Source organism: Rattus rattus, chromosome 12 (assembly GCF_011064425.1).
Source record: "Rattus rattus isolate New Zealand chromosome 12, Rrattus_CSIRO_v1, whole genome shotgun sequence".
NCBI lineage: Eukaryota > Metazoa > Chordata > Mammalia > Rodentia > Muridae > Rattus > Rattus rattus.
The window spans coordinates 90288591-90308202 of record NC_046165.1 but is presented as its reverse complement, the minus strand read 5'-3'; the positions used below and the strand labels follow the sequence as shown (position 1 = coordinate 90308202).

At 42.0% G+C, this 19612-nt stretch overlaps 3 protein-coding genes across 4 annotated transcripts in view; 2 read left to right on the top strand and 1 right to left on the bottom strand.

Moving 5' to 3' along the window:
• Ppp3cb (protein phosphatase 3 catalytic subunit beta) overlaps positions 1-2737 on the top strand; it is a 44891-nt gene extending 42154 nt beyond the window's left edge. For both annotated transcript variants that reach the window (XM_032917444.1, XM_032917445.1), the window contains exon 14: positions 1137-2737. In XM_032917444.1, coding sequence (XP_032773335.1) covers positions 1137-1315 — 179 coding nt within the window. In that variant the 3' untranslated portion in view covers positions 1316-2737. The remainder of the gene's footprint in view (positions 1-1136) is intronic.
• Positions 2738-10089: 7352 nt separating this feature from the next.
• LOC116913287 (60S ribosomal protein L15-like) lies at positions 10090-10560 on the bottom strand. Its single transcript, XM_032917413.1, has one exon. The coding sequence runs from the start codon at positions 10558-10560 to the stop codon at positions 10105-10107; it is 456 nt and encodes a 151-aa protein (XP_032773304.1). The 3' UTR covers positions 10090-10104.
• A 2460-nt stretch (positions 10561-13020) lies between these two features.
• Positions 13021-17335, top strand: Mss51 (MSS51 mitochondrial translational activator). The gene is given in 7 exon segments (XM_032917674.1): positions 13021-13520; positions 13776-13931; positions 14529-14653; positions 15011-15577; positions 16561-16654; positions 16975-17053; positions 17055-17335. Coding segments are annotated over 7 exon segments (1401 nt in total). The 5' UTR covers positions 13021-13302; the 3' UTR covers positions 17217-17335.
• The last annotated feature ends 2277 nt before the right edge of the window (positions 17336-19612 follow it).

Below are 19612 nucleotides of genomic sequence, written 5' to 3'. Positions count from 1 at the left end.
TTGTTTTGTTTTCTCGGAGCTGAGGACCGAACCCAGGGCCTTGCGCTTGCTAGACAAGCGCTGTACCACTGAGCTAAATCCCCAACCCCGGGCTGTAGTTTTATAGTTAAGATTATATTCATGTGTTTCAAGACTTAGCTTGATATTACACACTTCTGTTTAGTGGCCATAGCCTTTTGTTTGCTTCATGCTTTTTTATAGAGTGCTAGAGATTAGATATATTAACCAGGTAGACTGTATGTAATTGTATAGATATTTTTAACTAACATTTTGTTAATGGAATTTGCATCCTTCCAGATAAAGTAATATTGAATCCATAAATGGTGGTGTATGCTTGGCTTGGTGTTGAATGTTTATCTTAGTGATGTTGAGTCAGGAGGATCACCTATTTGAAGCCAGGCTAAGCTACATAAAATTCCAGATAGTGAGGCCCTGTCTCAAAACAGTTAAACTAGAAACGCCTTGATATTCGAGAAGAATTGCCATTGCTTTTGATAGCGTTTGTATTAATTGGCCAGAAGAGGAAAAGAAACATGTTTTTCAATGTAAAATCATGGACCCTTTTGCTTGTCATTCCAAACAGTTCAAATGGGAGGCATTCCTCCTTTTTTATTTTATACTGCTGTTGCTGGGATGATAGTTCTTCAAGGTAGTTCTTAACCTGCTAAGTTTTACTTCATTTCTTTCTCCTCCCAAGTTTCTGGTACATACTTGTGTGTTGAGGATTGTCCTTCTTTAGCTTCCTCACGTGCCCCCTCTTTACTGCCTTACTCATGTGATCTGAGGTCTGAGGCAATAGGAAATGACTGGTTTAGTAGAAGCAAACAGATACCTTGAGGCCATGGCCTGTAGGTTGTTTTTTGTGAGCAGGGAGAGGTCATTTTAGTGTTTTTGTTTTGATTTACTTAAAACAAACAAAACCATACTAACTTGTTATTTATGAAGCTTTCTTTTTATTTAGGATTAAAAATGTTTCATATTTTAATAGGAAGACTCAAATGGGGATAGAATTCAGCTAAAGTAAAATTTAAATATTGCTATGTACAGTAATTTCTTTTCTTCTTAAAATTCGTTGTTTTTGAAAACTCAGAACTGTTTTCACAATTACTGACTTATCAAATTTGCATTTTGTTAAGCAATACGAGGATTCTCTCCACCACATAGAATCTGCAGTTTTGAAGAGGCAAAGGGTTTGGATAGGATCAATGAGAGAATGCCACCCCGGAAAGATGCTGTGCAGCAAGATGGTTTCAATTCCCTGAACACCGCACATACCACTGAGAACCACGGGACTGGCAACCATAGTGCCCAGTGACCAGCGGCTTCCCAGGGATGGACAGATCACTAAGGAGCCGGAGGGGTCGGCCGAGCTGATGATAAATGTCATAATCTCTCTGAAGAAACAAACCATTGTGCTTTTCGAGACCCTTGCCCCCTCCGAATGGAGGCTTGAGGGCCTTGGGACTTGTGCTGTCCATAAGACTGGGGAATCGCTGCCACAGCGGAGAGCAGTGAGCAAGGGGCTTGGGGCAATTTCCAGTGGAGGAAGCCCAAACCTCCATTTATGCTTGTGGTTCACACATTTACGTTTACAAATGAGATTTCCTTTGTTTTCTCCCTCAGTAGAATTAGATTTTTTTCAACCATGACTTTAAATGCAATCTTTAGAGTTAACGTGGAACCTCCCTCACCCCCAACCCATGAAATGTCTTTAAAAGGATGGATTAGCATGGTCTTAAAATATATTTCTGAGGTTACTAGATGTATTTTGAATTGTAGACAAAATCTGAGAAACCCAGTTGGTGTTTATATAAAAACGCTGACCTCAGGTCATAGTTCTTAAATGTGGCTAATTCTGTAACATAGTCTTGGTATTTTTCAATTATGAATGCATAAACTATTTCTAAGAAGACTCTTACTTGAACAAGATCCAAAAAACCAATTTAGATTCTTTTTTGCCCATATCTTTTGAGATTTTCACCCCAGAGATTTAAGGGAAAAAAAAACAACCTAAATTTTAAAATTATGAAGAATTACAGAATTACTCATTTAAGGTACTTTAAAAGAAGTTTGTACATTGTCAAAGTAAATTTTAATTCAAATCATTGTCTGTAAAACTTGACGTATTTTGTGTATGCATGTTTTCATTTTGCAAATATTTAATATATAGACCTATGATGTACAGGTACAACATGTATAGGTTGCGTGGATATTATGAGAAATTTTAGTTTCTTGTGAGTACTCCAGTTGCTTAAAAACCACCAGGGGGATTTGCTGCTGGCGTTCTAACATTTTTATGTTTAAATGCAAAGGAAATTTAAAGTGTCTGGACATGTTTCTGACTAAGTAATGCAGCCTAGAAGCAATGGTTCTCTTCAGCCCTTCAGATGTTAGTGGAAGCATAAAAGTCAAGACTGCATGTCGAAATTTTACTTTTGATAGTTACAGAACTGCTTGGTTAAATTAAATGGAGCCATGTGCTAATTTTACAGTTACTGACCTGTACTGATTGCCACTGTAGTTTGGTGATCCCTTTACTTTGGTGGCTTGCTTCCCTTATGCCCTGGACTACAGCTCATAGCATCAGGCAGCGGAGCCATCTGCTGTTTTGTTTGCCAGGAAGTGCACCCTGTATGGTCTTCTGTCTAAGTTGGAAATATTATGCATGTGCAGGACTATTCAAGTATTTTATAAACAGTAGCACACAATAAATTCCATGCATGGGCCGCTGCTCCTATCTCTGTGTTGGGTTTTATTTGGAAGAGCTAGTCTGATTTAATCTTTTTATGCAAACTGTAAAATTCTGTTAACAGAGCTAGGATATCTTAGAGATTATCCTAGAGATGATTGATGATTTCATGAGTTAAATTCTTGTCTTCATAAATTTTGTTTTCCCCTTCAACTTTTGTTATACTTTTTATTCAATGCGAGTAGTTGAGTATTGGATACCTACAATAATTTTCCAAAATATAATATTTAAAGTCACTTTTCTGTTTTTAACAACCCTGGGTTGAAAGGGATGTTCTAGTCTTGAGCTTTGTCAGAGTGATACTGATAAATTGGGTATTTTAACAGCAAACAAAAATACTAATACTGGGTTGCTCTGCCTCTGCCATTATTGAATTGAATATAACACTGTGCAAATTGAGAATTGCTCACATTTATAATATGGCAAATAACTTTAAACCATGGCTATAAGACACATAAAGCATCGTTTTATATCAAAATATATATTCTAGGCAAATTCCAGTTAAAAACAATCAAATTATTTTTTACAGCGTCTAATATAATATTAAATTGTAAATAAATATACATGAAAATGGTAGATTTGCTGGGCTGAAAAGATGAGTCAGCGGTTAAGATCTCTGGCTGCCCTTCCATTGGTCCTGAGTTCAATTCCTAGCAATCACATGGTGGCTCAACTGTAATGGTATCTGATTCTCTCTTCTGGTGTACATGAAGCCCGAACACTCATATATAATAGGTAAATAAATCTTTTAAAAAAGAAATAGGTGAATCTTTAAAAAAAAGAAAGAGAGAGAGAGAGAGAGAGAGAGAGAGAAGGCTGGCTGTCACCTAGCCTCACAGACTTCTTTCAAATAAAGTATGAAATTCTTTGTAACCCCCACCCACCCTCTCCTTCCTTTTTTTTTTTCCCCTGAAAAGAATCTGTGTAGCTCAGATTATCCTTCCACTCATCTATCTTCCTGCCTCATCCTCCCTCAGCTAGGACTTTTATAGGAACGAATTGTCATGCCTGGCTTTTCATCTTCATGACAGTTCTACCAAAAACAGTGGATATTTAGATAATTTTCATTGCAACTCATGATACAAATTATAATAATTTGGATCTCTAAATTGTTTCTTTAAATGTCTATCAATATAAGTAGTGACACTAAAATAGAAATATCCACTATCAATTTTCGTTCTCGTGTTACTATCCTCTGTTTCCAGAAGATGACACTGAGTCGGTTTGTGCTTTCATGCACCTTCTGGAGTTCAGTCCTCAGCAGCAGAATTCAGCCTCGCGGACGGCTATCATTTCATTTTGAAGTTCCTTTAGTTTGAAGTTGACCTGAAATCTTTATCACAGTAATAAACTCTTTAATCGGTTTTTGAATATTACAACTGATTCCCTTTGTTTACAGTTACTCTATATGGCATTGTGCAATGTTTCAGTGACTCCTTGTTTATTGTTCCTGTTTTCTATTCTTTGGAATCCTTTCTTGGTGACAGAAAGTATACAATTTTGTAGAATTGTATACTACCTTCGAGGACCCCCATTGTCAGAAGTTCTATTTTCCAGAGTCAGGTAAGTGACAGTTGAGGTCAAATGCAAGTTAAAACAAAAAAAGTGGGGAGGGGGAGGAGGTCCCGGATCTCTGTCCAGATGTCAGCTGTTAGGTTCTCCAGCTCCATAGTTACAAGTGGAAAGGAGTTAGGAAGTGTGATGGAACCTTCTGTAGCAGCAGCATCCGTTACCAGGAGTGAAAAGATAATTGTTTTCCATCCCTATAAATAGTACGTACTTTTACTCAGTAGCTCAAAATTGGTCTCAGTTATTTTGATATTTCAGAAGCATTTCTTCTTTTGAAACCGTCATGTAGAATGTCCTTTGAGAATACCTTATGAAGTGATTGTTTTTTTTTTTTTTTTACAAAGTAGTTCTTTTTTTTTTTTTTTTCCTATAGTTGAGTTCCTTGCACCATTAAATGCCACTCTTCTGCCTTTTGGGGGGTAATTATATTTGTACTTGATCCTAGTTTGAACATTGTTGGATTCTACTTGACAAGTGTGTGAAGCTAAAAAGTTCTCAAGTGTGGAGAACTCATCCTGCGTCTAGATTGACGTCCACATTTTCCAGTGGTTCCTTTCCTCTGGTTTGGTGTCTGTCTTTCCAGCCAAATACTGATTCTCTAATTAATCCCCAGGGGTTTCCCCCTCCTAATGAAGCTGTAAAGTGAGAGCAGAAATGCTGCCTTGAGAGACATCCAGGAAATGGGAGGTTTCGTCTTTCCTCAGCTTGCCGGGCTTCGGTGAGCTGAGTGTTGACACAGCCTTGAGCCCTTTTGGCAGAGGATAAGGGTCAGAGAGAAAACTCAAGCAGGTGTCCTGATCCTGGCTTGTCTCGTTAGGGAGAATTCATCCCTGTCTGTCTGGTTGGCAGGGCACATGTGAGTCCCCGAGACCCAGCATTTCAGCAGTTTGCAGAAGAAGTGATTTGAATGGACAGCTGCAAGTGAGACAGCCTAGACCTGGAGAGATGAAACACTCACTTCACTTGGAGGAAAGAAGGAAGCAAGCCTAGGGCTTAACAGGGTAAGTTACTTTCCCATCAATCTGTCGACTTAGTTCATTTTATAATTCTGTAAAGTATTTATCACTTGAGGGAGTGTTAATCACTGACTAAGCAGCTAATGTGGTCAGAATAGCAGTTTCTCAATGTACTAAGTCCCCACCCCTACCTTCTCCCCACATTGGGGGTTTTCTTTGGTTTTTGAGACACTCTCCAGACTGCCTCAGCTTCCCGAGGCCCGGAACAAGTGCTCATTACCATGCCAACCTTCTCCTACCCTGTTCAAGGATCCAAGTGACCAGTTCTGCTTCCCCATGTCTTCCTTCCACCATCCAAAGATGTTTTGTTTTTGCTGATAGATTTGAGAAACTGCAGTCTGGAGACAGTGCAATATGGCTGTATCTTATGTGAAATACAGGACTTTGTTAATGAGGAAGGGGAAAGAGGGAAATGTGCTGTTCCACATAGGTGAATGTTTTCGGTTAGGCTTTGGAGATAAGGGTAAGAGTGTTTGCTCTAACTCATCAGGGATGGCTTGAGGTAGGCTGAATTCTCTGGAGTTCTGAGTGCTTACCAAAGCTCTTTCTGGTTTCACCCTTCCATGTCCTCTGGGTCTCCCCTTTCCCCCTTTGCTTTTTCTCAGTTTGTACCCCTTGAAACTTAGAGGAGCTTGGGACTCTGCGAAAGCTAAATCAGGGTGTGGGTCTGTGATAGGCATATTCAGAAGCGATTGTGCATACATGCGTTCTCGTGTGCACACACACACACACACACACACACACACACACACACACACACACACACGTGTAAAGCCTGACTTGACATTCCTATAATCTCACCTTCCTGCAGCAAGCCGGTAGTCATAACTTAGGTCATCAGTATGCTCTGAATATAGAGCAGTTTGTGATATTAGGGACTCAGCAGAACCACCTTTTCCTTCAAGTGGTGCACTGCTCTTGATTTCTGTCTGGTTATATCCTGCTCTCCTAAATACACCGAAGTGTATGGCCCACCTTCAGCTACACAGTTCAGGGCCTGCCTGGACTAATGAAACCCTGTCTCTAAATAAACAAAGTGATGGTCGGTGGACTGGGAGTTTTGCTTAGTGGCAGACTACTTACTTGTTACAGGCCTAGCATCATGGAAGGAAGGATAAATTAGAGGCACAACCAAGTCAGTTCTTGGAAATGGGGCGCAGAAGTATGAAGACAGAGAATCTTCTCTTTGGAACAGTAGTTCCATGTCCTTACTGGTGTTAGGGACAGAGGGTACAGAGAGCTTTTGCCATCTCTGCTTGTGGACATTGACTCAGAGGTTGACAAGAGAGAGAGAAAGGTCGATAGAAATGCAAGGATGAGAAGAAAGAAAGTGCAAGAGAAAAACAGGAGTTGATTCCTCCCCTAACTTCAGGCCATGGATTAATAAGAGCAGCATTTAAGACATGGGCAGGACAGCTCTTGCAGACCATTATGGCCTGACAAAATCAGAAGGTTCTTTGATCCAGAAAAAAAAAAAAAATATAGAGACAGGTATGAGCTTGATGACTCTGGAAAGAGTTTGTTGATTTTGCTACCTTTGTACAATTTGTAGCTTCATGATGGTTCTGGAAAATTCCCTTTAACAAATCTGATTGAAACAGATCAAATGTCAGGCCATTTTTATAACAAAACATGATCCCTGTTACCTTGTTTGCAGTAGAACCAACTGCTGCCAGTGTTTTAGCCTCTGTCCGTTCCTTGTCCCTTGAGATAGGAAGCCTGGATATTAATAACTTTAGCCTCTGTGCCTATAGATATTTTTATCTCTTAAGTTTTTCAGGTTGAGGAAAATTTTACATATGAAAGGAAAAATTGAAAGTTAGCAATAAAATGGTATTTTGTGCTCTGTGTATGTAGTTTAGTTGGTATAGTGTATGTAGTGTTGATATAGTGCTCGCCTGGTGTGTATGGAGTCCTGGGTTTGATTCTTATCCTTCACTAACCAGCGTGGGGGTATATTCTTATAATTGGAACACTCGTGAGAAAGAAGCAGAAGAATCAAAATAGAAAGCTCGTTCTCATCTCCATAGGAAGTTTGATGCCAGCTTGGGACACTTGAAACCCTGTCTCAAAAGGTTTTTTTAATTAATTAAACATTTTTAAGTATATTCACAATATTATACAACCTCTGTATCTGAAACATTTTCATTCCTAAAAGAAAACTCGACAGAGGCAGTTATCCCTCATTTACTTCCATCCAGTCCCTGACAACTGTCAGTCTACTGTCTTTCTCCAAGGTTACCCTTCTCCCCTTCTTTCCTCTCCTTCTAATTAATCCCAGTGTGCTCATCATTCATTTTTATTGGACCTTTAGTTTCTAGTTGACTATTCTGGACAGTGTTGTTCTGAACATTCACATAAAATATGTATTAGGTAACCATTTTCAGTTATTTGGGGATGCATTCACAAGAATGAAATTTCTTTGACGTGTAGTAATTATGTTATTTTATTTTTCTTCCTTTTTTTCTTTTAGTGAGACACTATTCCTGGCTAGCCTCAAAGTTACTGTATAGTCTCAGCAGGCCTGGAATTTGTGGCAGTCTTCTGCCTCTCAAGTATTGAGATCATGAGTGAGACCCATAGTGGCCTGTTTTTATTGATAGCCATCTGTATGGGGGGATGAAATGATATTTCATTATTGTTCTGATTGGAAACTAGTGGACATGTCTTCTTCTGCTTATTTTCCATTTACATATATCCTTTCAAAAAATGTCTACTTAAATATCTTCTTTATTTTTGAGAATTCCAGACATGCATATAATATATTTTGATCAAATACACCTCTTTGTCTTCCCTTCAACTTCTTCTGAACAGTCCACACGTATACACATACAACATAGCCCACTCCCACACTGACTTCTTTTTGAAATAACCCTTTGAGCCCGGATAGCAGTGCCTGTGTGTGTATAGGTGTGGCCATCCACTGGACCATGAGCAATTTCACAGTGACCACAGTCCCATCAGTTGCCAGTCATCTTCAGATAGGGGTTGGACCTCCTGAACGCCTTCCCACTCGTGCTGGGATTTTGTCTCCCTTGGTCTTCTGTGGATTTTGAACAGGTCAAGTAACCACAGTTTGTGGTTTTATGACTACAACAAACACCATGTCATGTCCAGTGCTCGGCATTTAATGGTGTTTCTTTGCATTGTCCAGGTTTTATAACCCAATGCCCCAGTCAGTGTTCCCTGACTGGTGGTGTGAATTGTAATATAGATGATAATTGTCCCACGTCGGCCTGAGCACTCATAGTCACTTATTTTTTGCCACTTTGACCAGTTGTTAAGTTCTGCACTAAGTACTGTGCATTGCAAAAAGCAGCTTCTCTGACCAGGGTTAAGAGCAGTACGAATCTATGGGGATAGATTGTAAACATTTAGAAAGCAGTTTGACAATGTGGGCATGTAGCAAAAGGACAGTACTAGGTTACCCTAGGACCTATGAGTACCTGACTCAGGCTTTTCACCAGATTTACAATAATCAGGCATGAATTCCTTCTTGTGGAACTGGCTTCAGATACAATCAGAAAGTAGTTGGTTACCTTCTAATGGTCGTGCTAGTCTTTTACCCTCAGTGAGCACATCTTGCCTGGAAGGTCAGTATTTTAGCATTCAGATCAAACACTGGATAAGGCCCTTGGTCTCTTCACCCCCAGCAGACAGCACAGCACCTCTGTGACTATGAAAGCTGGCTACCAGAGAGAAAGTTGCTGAGCCAGTTCTAGAGATCTTGTAATCAGAATATGTATTGTCTTTAGCTGTAGGGCTTCAGCACCAAGTCAGGATGTACTTGGTCTGTTTCTGATTGGGTTATTTGTTGTCCGTTGTTCATAGAGGTTTGATGGCAGTGTTGAGACAGTTCTCACTGTGTAGCTCTGGCCTGCCAGTGTAGACCACATTGTCAAGGCACTCACAGCGGTCAACCCGCCTCTGCCCTCTGAGTGCTGTAGTTAACAGCATGTGCCACCATGGCTGTCAGTAAAGAATCTTTCATATACTCTATTTTCTTATAGGTATATAATTTATAAATATTTCCTTTAATTCTTTGGCTTGTTATTTCACACTGTGGATGGTATTTATCTATACCAATTTCTTTTATTTTTTTAGATTTATGTGTATAAATGTTTTGACTACCTGTATGTATATGCACCTTATTTATGCCCGGTGCTCACTGAAGTCAGAAGAGGGTGTTGGACCCACTGGAACTGGAGTTAGCAATGGTTGTAAGCTGCCGTGTGGGTGATGGGAATCAAACCTGGATCCTCTGGAAGAGTATACAATGTTCTTACCCACAGAGCCATCACTCCAGCCCTTAAGTCATTTTGTCATTAGTTCTCAGATGATTTCTGTCAGTATTTCTATAGTCATCCTCTCCTTTGTATTCAGATTTTCTTCTCCCTGACTCCATGCAGGTCAGTTTTAACTGCTTTCATCTCATGAAGTTGCCCAGAACGTGCTAGAGATTGTTCATTGCTCTCGTTAGTGCTTTCCAGAAGATTTCATAGTAATTTATAGTTTGTGTCTGATACCCCTATAGATGAAATACATGTTTCTTCCTGCTTTCAAATGACAAGGCTACTTTTTTGTAGCCTAAACTGATCTCAAGCTTGAGATATTCCTGCCTCAACCTTTTTCTGAGGTCATAGGCATATTGACAAAAACATTGCCTACATTGCCAAAACTATATACTTTCTCATACTTGTCTTCATACAGTATTTTTTTTGACTGTCCTAAGTTGTTTATTGTATGTGAATTTTACAAATATTACGTGTATTAGCAGTAACGGTGGAGCTGAAGAGTGTTGCGCCTTCTCCAGGCTGCACAGCGAGATCCACCAATGGTGTGGTGGAACTTGTGGCCCTTTCCAAGGCCGCGGCTCTTGCGGCCAGCAGATGTCAGCCCACACATCTCCCTGTGCTTGTGGACTGGTTTGGTGATCCATTGGGTGTCAGGATTTCTTCTGATAGCTTTATGGAATGGATCAATGAGGATAACCTCAAAAAATTTATATGTGGAATCTTCACCAACCCAGTAGAAATTCAGGACTCTCAAAGCTCCACAATGGCGCCCAGCTCTCTCCTCAGCAACAGACTGAAGGCTTCGGGCAAACTTCAGCTGGTTAACACCGTGGTGGACAGGCTTGCCGTAGGTTGCACCCTTAGGAACTGGGTGCTTGCGACCACCACAGTGGACACGGATCCTGATGGCTGCCACTAGAGGAAAGGGCATACAGTATTTTATAAATTGATTTTACCTGTTTATCAATAAATATACATTGGGTGAGTGATGTTTTAATTTTTTCCAGAATGATCCTTGATGTCTAGGCACAGGTAAAAGACAGGCAAGAGAGATACTTGGGTATCATATCCAGTGAGATTAATGGATGGATATGGCCTTTTTTTTTTTTTTAGTTCTTTTTTTTTTTTGGAGCTGGGGACCAATTCAGGGCCTTATGCCCAAGGTAAGCGCCTACCACTGAGCTAAATCCCCAGCCCCTTTTTTTTTTTTTAAAGATTTATTTATTTTATATAAGTACACTGTAGCTGACTTCAGACACACCAGAAGAGGGCATCAGATCTCTTTACAGATGGTTGTGAGCCACCATGTGGTTGCTGGGAATTGAACTCAGGACCTCTGGAAGAGCAGTTGGTGCTCTTAACCACTGAGCCATCTCTCCAACCCTAGATATGGCCTTAATTTTACTTCAAGATTAGTATGTTTTAGAAATTTTCTTTATACTTTATTTGACTTTTCTTTTTCAGATAAAGTGACTTTTTAGGTTTTTATTTTATTTTTCTCCTTGATCTGCTATACTCATTTTTTTTTTAAAGATTTATTCATTTATTATATATTAAGTACACTGTAGCTGTCTTCAGATACACCAGAAGAGGGCATCGGATCTCTTTACAGATGGTTGTGAGCCACCATGTGGTTGCTGAGAATTGAACTCAGGACCTCTGGAAGAGCAGTCGGGTGCTCTTAACTGCTGAGCTATCTCTCCAGCCCTGCTATACTCATTTTTAAATTAGCATTTACCATTCCAGTTTTAGGATGTATGCTTCTAAAGAGTGCTTGAATATGTAAACTTTAATTAATTATTTTTATTTCATGTGCTTTGGTGTTTTTCCAGTGTGTATGTATGAGGGTGTTGGATATTCTGAATTACAAGAGTTTGCTCTTAATTACATTTATGTATGTGTGTCTATATGCACAAATGTGCATGTGCACATGTTCACAGAGGTCAGAGCAGCCCTCAGAAACTGGTCTTCCAAAACAGTGCCTCTACTCCAAATACGAGCTGGCTCAGCAACACTTAAGTGCTCCTCTCCCAGAGGACCCACCCCAGTTGTCATTTCAGCATGCACATGGCAGCTCACAGCTATTTGTAACTTCAGGTCAAAGGGATATGACACGCTATTCTGAACTCCCCGGCACCAGGCATGAACATGACACATGTATGAACATGTGCAAGAAAAACACAAACAAAAAATAAATCTTCTAAAGAAACCTGAGGTCCTGAGGTGGCTCTGTAGGTAAAATTGCTTGTCTGCCAAGCCCTGATGACCTGGATTTTCCTGGAAACCAATTCTATAGTACACATCTGTAGTTTCACTGCTCTTAGGCCAAGATAGAGGTAGAAAGGGGAATATCGTCTAAAAAGGTGTACACCACCTAGCCTGGATTGCAGTGAGATACAAATCATAAGGAAGAGCCTGTCTGAAACAAGGTGGACGGCATTCAACAACCTAGAAGTTGTTCTGTGAATTCCATACACACGGTGCAATGTGCATGTGTCTGCATTCATGCTCAGTATGATACTAGTCCCATTATCTTCCGCCCTGGTATTGTTTGTTGACAGGCACCAGCCAGGTGTCATCGTATGTATGTAATAGATCCCAGTTGGTTAATACTTTCCATTTCTAGGCCGTCATTAACATCCTGCCTAGAGCCTCATCATCTTTTATGTTAGGACTGACACCCTGCATTTTGATTCACATGTTCCCTGTGAAAACCTGGTAGTTCTTTAACTTAGGCGAGATGTGCTTCGTTTACTCTGCATCCCTGACAGAAAGATTTTGCAATTGCTGGTCTCTGTTCCTCATTTGCCTTTGAGTGACTTCACGTAATCTTTGACATACTCAAAGACTTTTGATAAAAGTGGTTCTGATTATCAGCCCCAGTGATTATTATGTTTTAAATTTCTCTTGAGGCTGTCAGCAGAGGCTTTTCCACCTTCGTTACCTCGTGCCCTGCTGACCATCCTAGGCCTAGGTCACAGGAGAGCGCATCATAGGCAGTGCGGTCCTAGAGGATGCTTGTGAAGGTGACTAGGTCATGGCACCGTTTACAGGGGCAGCGGCGAGTCAGCAGAAGACACTGGCCAGAAGTTAATGTTTTCATTCACAACCTGGTTACATTAGCCGGTTTCCCAGCTGCTGGTAATTTTGGATAGCCCAGACTTGTGTTCCTTTTTCTTCCTTTTTAAAATTTAACAACCTGTATGCTGAGACAGATATGGTAGCACACAGCTATGTCTCAACAAACTACAAAAAATTCTCTGCCCTTAGTATATTAATACGTTCTTTTTCTGAAAAAGAGGCTGGGGATGTAGATGCTTGCCTAGCGTTCATGGATGTGGGCCTAGTACTTGAGAAATGGAGCCAGAGGCTCAGGAACTCAAAGTCATCTTGACCAGCACAGTGATTAGGGACCGTCCTGGGCTACATGAGCTGTCGCCTCCTGCCTCCTAAACGGTCAGACATACACAAGTCTCGCACTGTTCTCATCATACAGTTCTTACACTTATAATCAATAAGTCATAAGTAAGTAATCTATAACTAGTGAATACATCTTCTGATAGTTGGGCCTCAGAGACTTGAATGGGAAGTAAAATGCCAAGCATCCAAAGATTTGCATTTCATTTTGTTAAATTCCATTCCTGTTTAGCATCTGGTCCCCAAGCATCTGGTCATGGCTCCTCGTTCACGGCGGCGAAAGCACAAGAAACCACCACCAGTGACTCCCATGCTTGACATCCCACCCACAGACGTGTCTGCAGTACCTCCAGCCCTCCCAGAGCCTGGCCCCAGCATTGACGCCCTCGGCTTCATTGCCTTGGACAGCGATGTACCAGGCCTGTCCCAGTGGATCCTGCAAAGGCTGAACATGAAGAGCTATGAAGAGTACAAGTGAGTGAGTGACCAGTTCTGTGGGAAGGCAGTGTCTTGGTACTAGTCACATCAGAAGGTTGGTCAAGTATAATTCAGGAATTTCTCATCCTGACCTTTGTCAGTCAGGTCGCTGTAGAAGAAACAATGTGCTTAAAAAAATGGGAGTAGGATACATTTGAGATTACCATAAAAATTTACACAAGGCAGATGAGGCACGTGAGAGGCTTGGGAGGTACTCGCCCCTGTCCAGCTTCTTCCATACTATCCCTACAGGTTGGTGATAGATGGGGGAACCCCAGTGCCAAGCTTTGGGTTTCGATGTCAACAAGAAATGTTCCAGAGAATGGAGGACACATTCCGATTCTGCGCTTACTGTAAAGCACTCCCCCATGGCCTTTCCAATTGCAAGGTTCTGCGGCACTGTAAGAGGTGATGTGTGGGGGCTGGTGGGGGACATGTAGAAACGGCCCTATGTATACTAGGTCCTCATTCCAAGAGGGACAGCCCTATTCCAAGAGGGACAGCCCTATTCCAAGAGGGACAGCCCTACAAGTTTTGGTTTTGGTGGTTTTTGTTGTGTTTTGAGAATAGTTGCTCATTTTGTGTGGCCCCAGTTTTAATCCTGTTTATTTTTGGTATTGTGGGAGATGAAATAACAGTCTTCCTATTTCTATCTTGAGTACACAGAGGTTAAGATGACATTTTTTTCTGAAAAGGCTAAAGTTGAGGCATACCTGGTAAGGGAAAGCATCCCCAAATGACTAGGGTATTTTGGTTCTTCTTTTTTATGAAAGAGATTTAAAAAAAAAACTAAGTTGTTTTAGATGGGTGGAAACTGGCACAGAACCCTGTCTAAGAACGATTGTATTCCTAATCCATTTGCTTCATCCACCACATGGCTTCTTCATTCTTCTCCAGACTTCCTCGCCTGCCTCTGGCCTCTTTCTAGGTGCAGGCCTCCAGGCTCTTCCTGGACAAAGACACCTTTGTGACACAGGCACGTGTTTCTTTGGTTCATTCTCTCAGGTGCAGAAATGTCTATTACTGTGATGCAGAGTGCCAGAGGTCAGACTGGCCAGCACACAGGAAGGTGTGTGGAGAGCTCCGTCTCGTGGCTGTGGACCGTGTCATGGAATGGCTTCTGGTCACAGGTAGAGTGTAATTGTTAGGAAACTGCACTGTAACAGCAACTGATCACTTTAGCTGGAACTAAATAAAAGCATGGTATTTTAAGGGAAAATGGAGAAACTGTGATAAGAAATGGGGATACTTGTAGTTACAGGTTAGCAGAATAAATATGGAGGAATTATTGAGGAGGGAATTTGAAACCCAAGGAAGGATTTGATGTTTCTTTTTAAAGTATAGGTCTGGAGGCTAGAAGAGGGTATGGGAGCTCCTGGAACTTGAATTACAGGAGATTGTGAGTTCCCCAATTTGGCTGCTGTTAACCCAACAGCAGTTTGCCCTCTTCTCTCCAGCCCTGTTTAGTAACTCTTTCTGCCCCACAGGTGATTTTGTCCTACCCTCAGGACCTTGGCCATGGCTGCCTGAAGAGATACAGAATTGGGATACCTGGTTCTCCATGAGGGGTTTACAGCTAGAATCTACATTGAATGCTCTTCTGGGTAGCCATGCTATGACCATGCTTTGGGCCAGTCTAGGAAGGCCACGGCCAGACCCAGATGTCTTGCATGGCTCTTTGAAGCGGTTGATGACAGATGTCCTGTCACGGCCTTTGACCCTGGGCTTAGGGATTCGGACTCTGGCGATAGATGTTGGGAAGACTGGGGGAAGCACATTGCATGTGGTTGGTGCTTCCCACGTGGAGACATTTCTCATCCGTTCTGGAGATTATGATGAGCTTGGCTACATGTTTCCTGGAAACCTTGGCTTTCGTGTGATTATGGTGGGTGTAGATGTGAGTGCTGACCTTTTACAGAGTTCCTCATCTTTACCTCTGGAGCCTGGAACAGTTCAGCTTAGTGGCCACAGGGCCCTGTATCATGACTTCTGGGAGGAGCAGATAGAGACTGGGAATCTAGCCCATCCAGATTTGGTGGCTGCATTCCATCCAGGTAAGAACTGTTCATTCAGAGGGATGCAGAGGAGCTGATAATTTTCCATCCTGCACTTGTGTCCTAGTAAGGATTTCTGTCAGAACACTGGGGAGGAACGGGTTTGTCCAGTTCATACTTCCACAATGTCGTCCATCACTGAAGGAAGTCAGGGCAGGAACCTGGAGGTGGGGCTGATGCAGAGGCCATGGCTGGGTTATGCTTACCGGTTTGCTTGTCATGGTTTGCGCAGTCTGCTTTATTGTAGAGTCCAGCCCAGGAATGGCCCTCCCATCAATTTCAATTACTCTCTTAGTTAGGGTTCTATTGCTGTGAAGAGACACCATGACCAAGGCAGTCCTTATAAAGGACTTATAAATTGAATCCCTTAATTGAATTGGGATTGGTTTACAGTTTCAGAGGTTAAGTCCGTTATCATGGTGGGATGCATTGGCAGTGTCCAGGAAGACATGGTGCTGGTGAAGGAGCCGAGAGTTCTACATCTTGATTGGCAGGCAGCAGAAAGGGACTGTGTTGTATGTCATAACATGTCTGGTCATAGCTTGAGCATCTAAGACTGTCCCTGCAGTGACACACCTCCTCCAACAAGGCCACACTGTCTAATAATGCCACTCCCTAATAGGCCAAACATCCAAACTCATGATTCTATGGGGGCCAAACCTACTCAAACCACCACAATCATTAGTTAAGAAAGTGCCCAAAGCTGGATCTCCCAAGAGGTTTGCTCCTCTCAAATGACTCTAGCTTGTGTCCAGTTGACATAAAGCTATCAGGACAAGTTACTTAAACCTTTTCATTTGGTCCTCATTAGAGAACTCTGGTGAGCTTGGTTGACCACGTGCCATGCACATTACCTTGGTTCAGGATTTTTTTCTGATAGTCACTGGGGATGAACAGCACGAGGGTTGAGGAGACAACATTAGAGAGAGCCCTGCTCTTAGGTTGCACCTCAGCCTTTCTGCCCACTTCGTCTTGTTCTTCAGGTTTCCATGCCTCCCCAGACTTGATGGAAGCGTGGCTACCTACCCTGCTGCTCCTTCGTGACTATGAGATTCCAACACTGATTACTGTTTACAGGTGTTTACCTATTTCTGTTTGTGGTCCTTTTCAGACTCACTTTCCCCTAAATACAGATAAACTCATTTTGATTCCCCTTGCCTGTCTGTCTTAGGAAGATGTTCTTCCTTCCTGCATGTGGCTGTTAAAAAAAAAAAAAAAAAAATTCTGGGAACAGTCCTTTGCTAATCAGGGATTTGGTGAGACATTTGGGAGGAAAAAATAGTTCTTGCTTAGTACAGCTTTAGATAATTTTTAGGGTTGATCATGAACTGCCTTGCACTTGGGCAATTTCTGTTCTCTCACACTAAGCAGAGGGCTCTTCCTTCTCTCTTCTCCAGCCAGCAGGAATTGGAAGCCTCTTTGCAAGTCCTGGTGAACTTGGATACACACATCATTGCTTGTGGCGCTAATCCTTTCAAGATCCCTCAAACCAGAACAGGTCTATTCCAAGCCCAACAAGCAACCGGTGTACAGCAGTGCCTACTACATCGTGTTTCGTGGATGTTCCTCCTGCCAACTAGATAAGCAGCAACTAGAAGAACCAGATGAATTTTCAGTAGTTGAACCAAATCCTAACTGAATGCCTGGAAATTGGAAGCTTCATCAAATTACCCAGTAGATGTCAGATTTTTGCCAGCTGTTGTATGTGAACCTTATTCACAGTTGAAGTAAAGATTCTAAACCAGTGGAAGTTAACATGACCAAACTCATTTCTGACCCCCCCCCCCCCCCAAAAAAACAAACTTGGCACTGAACCAAGCGCTTCGCTATTGAGCTGCATCCCCAGTTCCTTTGGTACTTGTTGATTTTTTACTCATTCATTGGATGAGACAGGGTGTCATTAAGTTGCTGAGCTGCCTCAACTTTACAGGTAGCAGGAGTTACAGTTCTGAAACCTGTGTGAAAAAGGGAAAAAGATCAAAGAAAAGACATTTATTTCTCTAAGTTACAGACTCTGGGATTTCACAAACCAAGGTATTGGAAGGTTGGTTGTCCTGGTTTATAGAAGGCATCACCTTTGTTTGTTCTCACCTGGTAGAAGGGCACCAAACAGTCACACCTTTCAGTCAGGGTAGGAATCCCATACGTTAGGGTAGTGCTCTCTGGGCCTAGTCATCTCCCAGCAGCCCTACCTCCTACTACCATCTTGTTGGAGACAAAGACTTTAAAACATGAATTTTGAAGGAGATACATTTAGACCATAGCAAAAATTGAAAAAAAAAAAAACAAACCTATTTATGAGTCAAAGTTCAAAGGATAGACTTTTCTTTTTTCTTCCTTTTTTTTTTTTTTTGGTTGTTTTTGGGACAGGATTTCTGTGGGTAGCTGTCCTGGAACTCATTCTGTAGAACAGACTGAATAATAGACTTTTCAACAAAAACTGCTAGAACAATTGGACAGCCACATACAAAAGAATAAAGTTGGAGAGCCCCAATTCTTATCCTCTAAAGTGAATTCAACCTGTGCTGTGGGTCATGCCTGCAATTCCAGTACAAGTGCTGGTGTGGCAGGAGGGTCAGGGATTGAGGGGCTGTCGTGGCTACACAGCAAGACTAAAGACAAAAGAAGTCCCGGGACTGGGGAGGTGGAGGCAGAAGGATCAGTGCGAGCTCATCTGGCAGCACAGCAGGTTGGAGGTCAGCTTGAGCTGTATGAAGACCCAGCCTCAAACTCCTGTTTTAAAATGGGTCAGAGATCTGAAGAATGTCAGTGCTTAGAATATACACATCTTCATGGATTCGTACCACATTTTCCTAGATGCTACACCAGAAGTACAAACCTTGGCTTTTCACACATCTTAGGCAGCTTTCTCTGCTATGTGCAGAGACCTCCAGCTGCCAGGCTCCACCCCGCAGACTGACAGAAGAGTGACCAAGCCCTGCACTACAGAAAAGCAGCTCATGATCAGACCACATAATCCCTTCAATCGCGCCCTTCCCCACCAAGAAACCCTATGTAAATCCTGCCTTCTCAGTTCTTCACTGCTTCTTCGCCAAGCTGAGGCAGCCACCTTCCCTAGTGTATCTTTCCCACTAAATCTCTTCTGTAAGGTTTGTTGTGTGGTGTGACTCTGGTATTCTTTGGCTCCTAACTGCCAGGATACCTATCACTTCAGGGATGTTACAACAGATGAAAACAAAATTATTTAAAATTTTATGTCTCAAATATCAAGCAAGTGAAAGCGCCTTGGGCCAGTGAGATGGTCAGGCCTGAAAAACACAGTTGCATTCTTTGAGCCTACATGGTACAAAGGGAGAACTATCTAAAACTCCCAAGTTGTCCTCTGACCTCCACAGGTACCCACACACATAAATACATCTTATAGAAAAAGTATAGTGTAGTAGAATTGGTGTGTGCTGAGGTGTGAAGCACTTGTCTCCACGCCTGACCCAAGCCAGGTGTTTACTGTGAAGCCTTATGACCTGAATGAATTCCATCCCTGGAAATCACACGGTAGAGGAAGGGAAACAATTCCAACAAGTCATGCTCAGGCTTACATACCCAAATACATTTTTGTTGTGTGAGTGAAAGCCATGACAGAGAGAGGGCTCAGTCGTGTGCAAGTGCGAGCCTGTAATTCTAGCACTGAAAGTGTAGGTGTGAATCCCAGGACCTCACTAGCCAGCCAACCATGCCTTGCTGTCCATCAGCCCCAGTGAATCCACCCTTTTGACAGGTAACTTCCATTCACCGCATCACCGTATCACCGTGTGTGGGTGTGTGTGTGTCCCCTAGTGAGTCCAAGCCTTAAAAAAGACAAGTACCTTCCATGTAAGTGCCTTAAATACTTAAGTTCTATATATAGTGAGTTTAAGACACTAATGGACCAATAGAACTTTGAACCAACTCACTTCTGCTTAGTTTTGTTTAATTCAACTCCAGTTCCGTCTACCCACAATCCCCTAGAGTCACAAGAGACAAACTCTCTTAGGTTCTCAGGATACCCTGAGGCCTGGAGCTCAGTACCTCTGAGTT

What these genes read in the sequence shown, in the direction of transcription:
- LOC116913287 (XM_032917413.1), bottom strand. Translation starts at nt 10,560, where the DNA reads ATGCCCTTTCCTCTAGTGGCAGCCATCAGGATCCGTGTCCACTGTGGT.